Source organism: Seriola aureovittata, chromosome 7, assembly GCF_021018895.1.
Source record: "Seriola aureovittata isolate HTS-2021-v1 ecotype China chromosome 7, ASM2101889v1, whole genome shotgun sequence".
NCBI lineage: Eukaryota > Metazoa > Chordata > Actinopteri > Carangiformes > Carangidae > Seriola > Seriola aureovittata.
In genome coordinates this window covers 11,943,273-11,955,551 of record NC_079370.1, presented here as the reverse complement: position 1 = coordinate 11,955,551, position 12,279 = coordinate 11,943,273, and the positions used below count along the sequence as shown (strand labels likewise).

At 41.0% G+C, this 12,279-nt stretch overlaps 1 protein-coding gene across 1 annotated transcript; it reads left to right on the top strand.

The window, feature by feature from the left end:
- zgc:158689 (uncharacterized protein LOC791177 homolog) lies at positions 1-11,704 on the top strand. The gene is made up of 15 exons (XM_056379995.1): positions 1-412; positions 2,650-2,796; positions 3,009-3,084; positions 3,291-3,377; positions 4,039-4,100; positions 4,365-4,436; positions 4,746-4,883; positions 5,412-5,564; positions 5,993-6,169; positions 6,544-7,210; positions 7,305-7,506; positions 7,784-7,846; positions 8,253-8,421; positions 8,571-8,611; positions 8,913-11,704. The coding sequence occupies exons 2-15, from the start codon at positions 2,749-2,751 to the stop codon at positions 8,983-8,985; spliced, it is 2,028 nt and encodes a 675-aa protein (XP_056235970.1). The 5' UTR covers positions 1-412; positions 2,650-2,748; the 3' UTR covers positions 8,986-11,704.
- Positions 11,705-12,279: the final 575 nt, after the last annotated feature.

The following is a 12,279-nucleotide window of genomic DNA, read 5'->3' as shown; positions in this document are numbered from 1 at the left end:
GGGTATTGTCGGTGGTTTTTCTGGCCGGTTCTTGCGGTCGTGAAGGCATGTCGATAATCGGCTCAGTAATGAGGAGAGGCACTGAACGGCACCAAATATCTGACCCCGATTTCTGGGAGTAAGGAGAGGTAGAGAGAGGAGAGGGAGAGAGAGAGAGAGAGTGAGAGAGAGAGAGAGAGAGAGAGAGAGAGAGAGAGAGAGAGAGAGAGAGAGAGAGAGAGAGAGGGCCATGTGAAAAAGGGGTGGAGGGGAGTTGAGATTTAGTGCTCTGCTGGATGAAACAACCCCCCACTAACTAACGGAGAGGGAAAGTAGCCTAATAGGAAGAAAGGAGGGGGGTGTTGTACTGTTCATTAAACACTCAAAGACGCGCAGGAAGCTTTTATCGTTTCCAACAATGAGCTCAGAAAAGGTATGTAACTTCTTTTTCTTTTTAAAGTAGCTGAATTATTTGTTACTGTTGTACAAATGGAAGCTGTGCTGAGTGTTGGAGATCAACAGGTAGCTGTTACTGGGCTGCACAGTGCGGGCAAATGGCAGGAGGCATTTTTCATTCAGGAAAAACCTCCACTGTGCAACTGACCTGACTCATTTCTCCATATTTCTACTTAAAACGTGCTTTTCAAAATGTTTCTCTCTCTAATTAAGATACTTTGCGCGTGCTTCAGCGAGTCAAAAGACTTCAGTCAAATGTTGCCTTTGATGTAGTTGTTGAAATGAGATGAGACGGTGTGGAAGAAGAAAAGGTCCATGTAAAATATACACATTTACCGACCCTCAGAGAAATGCTAGAAGTAAATGCAAACATATCTGACAGCGTTTCACCTTAAAATAGTGCAGGAGACCTGCAAAACCACCAAAACAGTACGAAGTATGTATTAGTCTGGCGTGTGGTAATGATGAAGATAATTGTCTCAGTTGATTGAAATGTGCAAACCACAGTTCAAGGTGACGTCTTCAAATGTCTTGTTTTGTCTGACCAACTGTCACTTTACAAAGATGCTCTGAGAAACAAATCCTCACAAATGAGAAGCTTTAACTATGATTTTTTTTTTTTTTTGCATTTTTGCTTGATCAAAATCAAAATAATTGCAGAGTATTTTCCTGTTGATCAAATAATAAATGAACTGATTAATTGTATCAGCTCTGCTTACATGCCTTTAAACACTACTAACTATTTCTGTCAGTTGTTTGAATTGGTATCCTTTTCGCAGCGACGTTGATGGGTTTTAAATGCAGTGTTTACATCCACTCACATTTAAGAGATTTAAAGAGGCTAACCCACATGAATGCACCTTCTGTATCAGCTCCCCCACCACCTGCAGACTGCTCCTGTTGCATCCTGAAACAAACAGCACTTTATTTCTTAGAATTGAACCGCACTAAGCTCGAATATACACACACAAATATTTTGTCTAGCTTCAATATTTCACTTCATCATCATTTTAAAGTGCATGCACAGTTAAAAAGGCCTTCAAACAAAAAAAAGTGAGGACAAAGCTCCCACTTTTCTGTCTTATCCGGCAGACTCGAACAGGCACGCTGACAAATTACAGACTACACCAGGGTGGCCTTAATGAGCAAGAGTCTGGAAATGTTTTCTTTGTGTCATATACCATTAGTTGATCTGGGTCAACGTTTTCTCTGTAATCTCGCCGTGATAACAAAGGAGGGCTGCACAGGGAAAACCGAGTTGTTCAAGTGAGTCTTTTGCCATCAAATCCAGACTGGAAATCCTTTGACCCCCAGAGCAGTCCCCGTCTTGATCGTCCTCTCTGCCGAGGAAACATTGTTGTCGTCTGTTTGTTCAGTGCTCTGACACCTGTGACTTGGACTTGGGGAGCCCATTGTTCTTATCTGAAATGGTATAACTCGTCTGGCACACGAATCTAGGAGAAATATTTGGGTTGTCCTAATGTTGTGGAGTGATAATGCAGAAACTGGCAGCTGAGACTCAGAGGGGATTCATGTGAAAATGAAAACACTGCTGCCCTCAGACAAAACCCAAGACGGTGGGACATTCTCGTCGCATGTTGTGGTGGTTCAGTGGCTTTAAAAGTCCTCCAGCTGATTTAAACCTCCCACTCTCAATCCTCCATAGAAAGATAACACTGAATAGAGAAGTACAATATGAATATTTTAGAAGATGTTGAAGGTTTTTGTTTCTTCTTAATACTTGAAACTTCTCTGTCGTTTTTTTTTTTACAGACTTTTTTTTTATGGACTAATCGTTTGTGATTGTGACATTTCTTTCTGTATTTTATCAATAGTTTTGTCTATTAACTGTCAGCAAATAGTGAACAATGACGACCTGGCATTTTCAAATTCCTTGTTTTATGTGACAGGATGGACAAAACCCAAATATATTCAATTCAGAATCATTTACAACAAAGAAAACTAGCAAATAATGTTGTAATAATAATGTAAAACTATTAATCAGTTCCTACAATAGTTGTCAATAAATTTCCTGTTGATCGATTAGTCGTTTGAGCTCAAGTGCTGATAAATAAAAATACTGTCAGTGCTTTGACGTCCCTTTTCCTCTGTGGAGGTGAAAATAAAAACAGCCGTCTCCTCAGTTCCTGGGTAAATTTTCAGAGTGATTGCAGTGAACAGTCTCTAATTTCAATATATCTTCTTCTCCTTTAGAGGATCTGTGTCTACTCTAAAGCCTAGGACCCTGAACAACAACAGGAGGAGACCATACAAACGTACATAGTGGCAGCACATATACGCGAGAGAGGAAAAATGTCTCGAACCGAAGAGGTCAACAAGATGACAGAAAATGTGTACAAGGTATAACTTTAGTCTGTCTTCTCTGCGCCCAGCAGTGAAACCCCTTTGAACGGCTTGTCATGTGTCCTGCAGACAATATTTTTTAATGATTCAAAAATGTGTTTGTCACCTACACAATCATCTGCAGTACAATGCTTAGAAATGTAGTTCACTTCACAGACTCGCATGTCATAATCACTAATCACGTAACCTGTGTGTATCATCATCAACAGGGGATTTTGGACCAGTTCAACCCCAGTCTGAAGAACTTCGTGACCATGGGGAAACACTATGAGAAAGCTCTGACAGGTGAGTTGAACGCTGACTAGTTCATACACTACAGGACTAATATTTGTCCTCAGAGCTGCATTTCTGCTTCACACAGAGTAATGAATCCAGTAAAGTTGTAAGTTTTAAATTACTGATTCATTTAACAGGAAGGCCGCGGTTGTAATTCTATACAAATTACACAGAGACTTTTTGTAATTTCCCATAAAATTTGTTCTCTTCTTCAGGAGTAACCGTGGCTGCCAAGGGGTACTTTGATGCCCTGGTGAAACTTGGAGAACTGGCGAGTGACAGCCAAGGCTCCAAAGAGCTGGGTGAGTGGGCGGCCAGTAGAGAGAGAGAGAGAGAGAGAGAGAGAGAGAGAGAGAGAGAGAGGAGGACCGGGTTAAGGAGAAAATAAAAATGAATTGGCTGTAGACCTAATAAAGTTTAAAGAGTCAATGTGACAGCTGGCGAGAAGTTGAAAATAGTCTGTGAGCCTGCTGCATGTGTGTTGGTGAGCGAGGAGATGAAGACAAGAGGGAATGAGGAAATGCAGAGAGAGAGGGAGAGAGAGAGAGAACAGAGGGAAAGGGAGAGAGTAGGGTCATTGTTAGGAGATTAACAACACCACATGATCTCATTGTAATGCTGAAAACAGCGGGGGAGGCAGGCAGGAGTGTCGGAGGGCGAGATGCCAGCCACCACATACTACAGTGCTGTGTGACCAAGGGAGGGACTCACAGCTGACCGCCACTGTGTAAATGAGAAATTGTGTCAAAGCAGCAGGTTTTATGACATTTTAACTCGTGTGTTGTCTGTCTTGTATGTTGGTGCCGATACTGTTGTGAACAGCCATTACAAAGCACACAGATTTGAGATATTGAGAGAGATATATGCAACGATTTCTGCACAGGTCAAAGATGCACTTGAACAGATAAAAACATTTCAAATGATGTGATACTGATGCCTTCACTGCTGCGCTGCTCCTCACAGGGGACACACTGTTTCAGATGGCCGAGGTACACAGACAGATTCAGGTGCAGCTGGAAGACGTGGTAAGACTGTGCATCAGAGTGCTCCTTTCATGAAATTCATAAAGGAAGACACACTGATTAGTTGGTTAAATACTGAAACTGTGATTTAAATCGCAACGCATTTTACATGGTAATAGATACTTCCACATTTCTGATTTTTAGAGGTTTAAAAGAAGTTTAAAACATCATTCTGGTCTGATAAAGCAACTGGGGTCTGTCATTACCTTTGACATACATGCTGACGTGCCAGCGTACTTTATTGAATATGCTACTTTTCATCAACAGCTGAAACTGTTTCACTCTGAGCTGCTCGCCCAGTTGGAGCAGAAACTGGAGCTGGACATCAAATACCTCACTGTATGTTAACATGCCTGCTGAAATATCTCACACTCATATTACAAACATTTTCTAAAACACACTCAGTCCACTTTTGAGTAGTTTAAAATGTTTAGTTTAATTTATTTGCAAACTATTTGTGTACAATATATAATATAATGTAACTTATCAAAAAAATTCTGGGAAATACATATGAATGATTGTTTAAAATGTAAGTTATTATTTGGAAAAATGTATTCATTTAAATAAAAGTGGATCATTTCATTCATTCGATACACGAATCACGATAAATCCTCTGACTTTATAAATTTTTACCCGTTTCCCCATCAGGCCACTTTAAAGAAGTACCAGAGTGAGCGGAGATCTAAATCTGAGTCTATCGAGCGCTGCCAGTCGCAGCTCAAGAAGCTGCGCAGGAAGAGTCAGGGCAGTCGTCACCCCAACAAATATGGAGACAGAGAGATGCAGGTAACTGAAGCCCAGAGCGCCACATGGTTGGTTAAAAAGAAACAAACAACAAAACAAAACATATATAACAACGAGACAGACACAGTGACCTTTTCATTTGAAAAATACCTCAAACACATTACGGCAGATTAAAAAGCAGAGTTGTGGGAGAAATAGGTCGATGTGAATAAGATTAAAGAACAATCTGCCTCAGCTGATTTTTCAGAAAACAAGCAACTTAGTGCAAAAAACTTTCTCCTGAAAGAAACATGAATGATATAAGAGGGCGATAGGATTTGGCCACTTACTGGGTGAAAATGAGAAATCAAAGGGGAGAGTAAGAAAAGGTCACCAGGACAGTATTTTATGATTGGGATTGCGCAACAGGCAGGATATGATGTCACTCCTCTCTCCTTACAATGTGAATTAAAGGTCACTGCGTGTACTGTACTCTACATATGTTAGGGTTTGTGTGTGATTGTTGTGAGGACCGTGAACGCCATGTGAGGACGTTTAGGTTCGCAGTCAAATTTCTGACTCCTCCTTCAGTTTGTGGAGTTGATGAGTCGTCGCCAAGGCGAGCTGGACGTGCTGGTCGCCACAGGTTACAGGTCAGCGCTCACTGAGGAGAGGAGACGATACTGCTTCCTGGTGGACAGACAGTGTTGTGTCACCAAACTGCTCATCAACTACCACTCCAAGGTGATCTGTTCACATTGACTTATTTATTTAGTCAGTTCGTCTTTCTCATGTAGAAATACTGAAATGTGGATGTCTTGAGCGGTTGGTTTTACAGTTTGAATTAAGTCATTTGATATTTGATATTTCTCGTACTGTGAACAAATACTGTGAAAAGACCTAAAACACCAGCTAATGTATTCTATTAACAAAGATGTGTAATCATACCCTGAACCGAGCTCATTCGTTTTATCCCCCTGTGACATAGATCTTCATTGTTGTCCAAACACTACACGTCAGTCCCACATACACTGTCCTGCTGCTGTAAAATCACTGTTTAATGGGATTTGTTGACAGTTAAAAAAAATACAATAAGAAAATATGAAATAATGTCAGTCTTAGCTCTTAACAGTGTTGGCTTTTTCTATTTTATCTTTTTGAAAATAACCCAGGTGAGAGAGCTTCTGTCGCAGAAACTGTCATCTTGGCAGCAGTCATGTTCTCAGCCGACAAAACTCCCAGAGCGCGCTCTGAATCTGCTGCGTCACACTGCGCCTCAAAGCTCAGGGGCTGCTGGGATAGCCGAGGTTCTCCGGCACACCAAGCTCGGCTCTGCTCAGCCAGAACAGGTGAGTTCAGGTCAGGTGTTTGGACTTTACTATTTTTAAAAGTTCATAATTTCTGATCTTCTGTGGTTGGTTTCCACAGAAGGATCACATGGTGGGATAAGATATTGAAAACCTTTCAAAACCTCATTGGTTAAACTCAAATATTTATCTGGCGGTCAAACAAAAAACAAGGCTATTCTTAGTAGTTCCTGGCCGAGGTTCGACAACACCATTGTTTTGCAAGACAAAAATAAGTCTCACGATTTGGCTAGGAAGTCCTGAGTTACGCACCAAGGCACTAAACTAAACTACTTATAGAATTAGGAGCAGTGGCAACGTTAGACTATTATAACAATACTTATAACTACACTGCTGGATATTTCTTGGTTTTCCAGAGGCTCTCTGTTCAGGAAGTCCCTCCTCTGTTGAACGGAGACTCCAGTCGCTCCCAGCAGCAGCAGCGCTCACTCCCCTCCACCTCTCAGAGTGACACCTGTCCTCCTCAGGGTTCCCCCCAGACTTTCCGCACTGCGTCATCTACTGGAGGAGCTGCTGGAGGTTCTTCACGAGGAGCTTCTCCTCAGCACACCAGCACACCCCTCAGTGCATCAGCCAGCCCCCTCCCTGACAGCAGCGCCAGCGGCAGCGTCAGCATCAGCCCGGCTGCATCCACTCCCTCCACGTCCAGTGGCTCGGCCCAGCAGAGCTCTCTCCTCTTGGCCGCCAACACGTCCAACCTTTCCCCGAGCCTCATCCCCTCCACTGTGATGTCGCTCAGCCAGATCTCCCCTACCAGCAGCTCCTTGCATGGCATGACCCTCCCCATCGCTCACAGTGCTCCGCACAGTGCTCCTCACAGTCCTCCGCTGCCTCACAGCGCGCCTCTCTCCAGGGCCATGACTCCTGTGCAGCTCCTGCACCAGCAGGTGGGACCAGGAGGGAGCAACACTTCATCACCAACACATAATCCCTGGCTGTTGAAGTCTGCAGACATGTGCTCTACAGCAACACTCCCCCTGCCGAGGAGACCTGTCAGTGAAATGAGGCTGGGTGGCTTTCAGGGTAAGACGTGACACAGTTGGCCTGTGTTGTTTGTGTGCGTGTCTTTATCTCCAACCCTCTCCACTCATTTTCTTCTTTGTCTTCTCTGGTCAAGGCTCCAGTCTTCCCAGGATGCTGCCCTTATCTGGACCTACACGTGTGGAAGCCATGTTTCCTCACGCTCCAGGAGCATCGGAGGGCGGAGGAGTAGGGGGTGGGGCTTGCTTACTGCACTTCCAGCCTGGAGACAACATCGCCCTGCTCATCTCTGAGCCCAGAGATGGGTGGCACTATGGTCAAAATGAACGGACTGGACGGTATGTTAGAAAGCTGAAGGGGCCTTTGACCTTTAGCATCGTTATAAAGTACAAAACGTGAAGACTGAAAGGTTTCACTGACATAAATCAAAGCCGATAAAAAATAGTCTCTGGAATATTTATTCTTTATCTCACAAGGCCTCACTTATCATATGTTGTGTGTGAGCTTCTATAATTTCATATAAGACAATGGAGACTGATTTCAAACACACTCTCTAAGTTGCCTTGGTGCTTCAAGCTCCCCTTCATAATGTTACAATAAAATTTTCCCTCACAGGAAAGGCTGGTTCCCTTTCTCCTACACTCAGCCACAACACAGCAAGATGGATCACCTCGAGAGGTACGTCAAAGAAGAGAAATTTTTTCCTTTAATGCACAAAATGCTTCCTCCACTTCCTGTCAGTCATTTACAATCAGACAGTCTGTCGATATCTCAGCAGTATGTTGAAAAGCAGGGGATTGTTTTCGTGTTGAAACTAATATAACACCCTTCCCTTTTCCATCTATATTCCCAATAAATCAAACATCTTTCATGCCGGACGCACAGAAAGTCACAGAAGCTCATGAACTGCAGAATGATACTTATATTGTTTGCGCCTCAATCTTTCCACTCCTCTCTCCAACACCAACAGCATTGTTGATGAATTCACACAAAACCAACATCTCTCAACTCTCATCGTGTTTCCTTTGTCTTTTTTTTTCTTTCTTGTGTATTCTTTCCTCCCTGTCTGTGCCCTTCCCTGTAGCTCTCTCTTCTTATCTAAAGCTAACAGCACCAGTACCGGCCAGCTCGACAAGCTGGTGTCTACAGGTCTCCCAGCCCTCACCCCTGAGTCAGAGGAGGAGCGCTCCCTTCCTCCCCAGAGGGTCAGCACCTTCCGCCCGCGCCCGTACAGCATGGCCGACAGCAACAAGGTCAGAAACATGAAACCTTTGGGAGGAGGTCAAGGGTTAGAGTGAATGTGCCTGACCCTCACTGTTCACGCTAATGACAGAGATAAGACAGTATAAGCATGTTTAATAATAATAGGAATATAAGAGTTATCAATGTTTTCTTCTTTCAGATCACCTCAGAACTGACCTCTCCACCATCCTCCCCAACCAGGTAAATTATTAACAACTACACGTACACAGCTTGGTGTGGAAAAACAATTCCTTCACATGTAATTCTGGGTACTTTTTGCCTTTATTAGATAGTTGACAGGGAAGATGTGACAGGAAATTAGGTGGGAGAGGGGATGACACACAACAAAGGCCCGTGGCTGGAGTCAAACCAAGGATATTACAATCACATGATCACTGTATCCCAGTAGTAACAGGCCACCGGGCTGCGCCTGACGCCTCTTTTAGTCATAATGCCTTTTCATTATATGATTCCTTTTGTTTTTATTGTTTCTTTTTTTCAGGCCCAATCCATTTGCCCATGTACGACTCAGAAAAACTGTGACCAACGATCGCTCAGCTCCTATTATTGAGTAAGTGGTTGATTCCCACAGCAGCGATCCGGTTTCCTGTTCTCTGTCAGTCCTCTGTCAAGCCTCAGGTTGAGTCCTGGAAGCGGCACATTGGCTCATGTTGACTCTTTTGAATAGTACTTTACTTATATTTTTTTTGCAGTTTAATCAAATACAGATCGTGTTTCATGTGCAGGATTAGAACATTTTAAAATCAAAGTATAAAAGGGTTCATGTGTAAAGCATGTTAAATATGATCACTGTCCATTCACTGTTTAAGTAGTAGTTAACGCGAGAACGTAGGACCACTGTGATATCTGAAAATTCTGTCTGAGTGAAATGTGGGCAGTAAAATAAAATCTAGGCTAGTTTTTATGAAACAGAAGTATGATGTTTGGCTGTGCTTATCTTGTATCTGTATCTTGCTCGTTCAGAATAACTAACATTTTTAGGTTGGTCTCAGCCGGTGAAGGAGACCTCTTGTTTCTCTTACTGTTTTACAGTGCAATTTTTTTCTTGACATAACCTTTAATGTAGTTTTTTGTTGTTTTGTGCCATATTCAGAAAACCATTCTTTGTTCAGCTGATTTAGGGACTGGCTCCTAATAGCGGGTTGTTAACTTTCACCTGGACTGTAATGAAGTGTTATGGGAAGAGGACAGGCTCCTACTCTAAAAGTGCTATTACAATATTATATTTTTTAGAGAAGCTGCCAGATAGTTGCATTCTCTTGGTTTCAATGAAGGTGAACTTTTAAATTTATACATGTCTTTTGTATTTTAAAACTTGCTTGTCTGGCTGAGAGAGACTTGGCATATTTTAATGAAATTGGCACACTGAGTTATTTTTGTGCCATTTTTACTTTAAATTTACTGAACAATAGCAATGCTGTGTGTACAAGTCCTTGTCAGTTATATCTTATGTTTATGACATTTAACACAACACATTCTGCTGCTGTGAAGTTACACATTGCTACTTTATGAATGTAGATTTTTGGATTAGTTTAACTCTTTGCCTGACCTCAAAATATAATGTAAAAACACACTCTACCTTAAATACGATCATTCAAATGAGGCTTGTTCATTTCCCAGTGAGTGAAAAAAAAGTTCTTATTTAACACAGAGCAACTCCTACAAAACAAAGAGACAGAAAAGCTCATTAGCTTCACAGACACAAACTGTGACAGTTAATAGTTGAACGATTGGACGGTGTTATTATTGAAAGAGGTGTGTTTTTTAGAAAGTAGCATGCGGATGGTTCAAAGGCTTAAGAGTGACAGATTTGCTTAGTCTTTGGATTTGATATCTTCTTGATTCCTTTTCAGTCCCAAATCTAAAGCTATTCAACATCTAGGCTAGTCCATATTAGTTGTATGTTCACCAGCCAGACTGAGCAGAATCTTTAAGAGAGATGTGAAAGCCGAGACAGACGAGACGGTAGGAGTTTTATGGGGGATATGTATCTTTGAAAGTGATGAAGAAAGCATTCAGGAAGTTGACCAATGTCTGAGCAAGTGTTCATGGTAAACTAGAAATATCCAAAGTAGTATTCTGTAGCTCTGTAGTGGCCTCCAGCAAAGTGGTGAAATTTTGCATCTATGGAAACTGAAATGCTTGTTTTCCAGTTGTAACTGCCTGGAGTTGCTGTGACATTTTAACACCTTTAAGATTCAAGAGATCACCCACAAGGTGTTGTAGGAAATCATCTCTAACATCGGATATATTGCTTTGAGTAGTATGTCATCATTAGTAAAGGTGACAGAAAAATGATAGAGCTAATGCTTATCCATGCTTGTAAATAGTGCGTAAAACAGTGCGATTGTATGACTTTTATTTGACTTGTTATAATATTTCACTTTGGCAGAACATTTTGACTTTGTAGAAGCTGTAGAAGCGATATAACTCCAATACTGGAAATTGTGAATTAGCTTTCTCTCCTACTCTGACCGAACAGGAAATAAGACCTCTTTCATAATGACACAGTGAAAATATAGAATGACATATTCACCTACTTAGGTTTGAATGTGCTGCGAATATAGATTCATCTAGACTTAAATCTTTGAATAAAACTTACAATGTAATGTGCACTGAGTTTGGTGAAACAGTGAGGTATATGAGAAAACAAATATTTTTGCCTGTAGAGTACTTTAAAAAGTGTAAAAAAATAAAAAGTTGTTGAAATGAGTAATGTAGAAAAATAACATAGTATACAATATGTGCAACATAGAAATATATTTGAAGTGTGAGATATGTTATAAGGAAAATATGGGAAGTTTATTAAAAATATAAATGTTATAAATATCTAACAAGAAATGTATGGCAAAATGAATACACACATTTACAGCAAGTCTACAGGACCTTGTATGTGTGTACAGAAAAGTTTATATGCAGTCTGTGCATTGTCATCCATCATCGTACATAACCTACAGCAGAATGCTAATGTGGAAAAAACATGTTTGTTTTTTGTGGGAACAGGAATTTATCCAAAGTTCAAAACTCTTCTTCCAAAGTGAAATATTGTTTAAACATTGCACACCAACTTTACACAGCTCCTTGTTTCTTTAAAACAAAATGCAGCAATTTAAGCAGACTGTCAGGCTGTTCTCTGAACTGCATCAAAATGAAATCCGGGTGACTGCAGAAGATATTTTATTATGATGATGATGATGAATACTGCTGAGGAAGACATTCTTTACCTGAAATACTGAATATTGACATGTTGTGAAATAAAACTTCTATAAAAGAGACTGTTGCTGTGTACATCTGTATATTTTAAAAACTGAGATTTTTGTTTATGTTTTTAAATGTACACTTACAGCATTAATGCAGCAAGTCATATAATATCCATGGTGTGTGTTTGTGGGGTCTGAAACGCTCAGTACACACATGAACAGACCATTAAAATGCCTACAAAGTGACACAGACATTATAACAGTGAATAATTGTCAGTCCCATATTAAATGGTAGGTCTTAATTTTTAAGGGGTTTAATGAGGCACTGCACCACATATTGTTCTGCCACATTTCTTAGTTATGCAAGTAGAGCCATGCTGGATAAAACAAGGAATTCATTTTCAAACTTAATCGGATTCCAGCTTTGTCATGCTAAGCCTCATCTGAAGGATCAGGGTTGTGTCGAAGCTTGGTTTCAAAACTCTCATGATTGGCTCTTTAAAAATCAAACAGAAATCTCAACCTTGAGTCATGTTTTCTGACAGAAGAATTACATTTGTAGGTGTTTGAGACTTTGGTCTACAAACCCAGCAGCTATCTTTGAGTGGAAAGTCAAAAAAGATTTCATCCAAACTTCTTTAAAAGTGA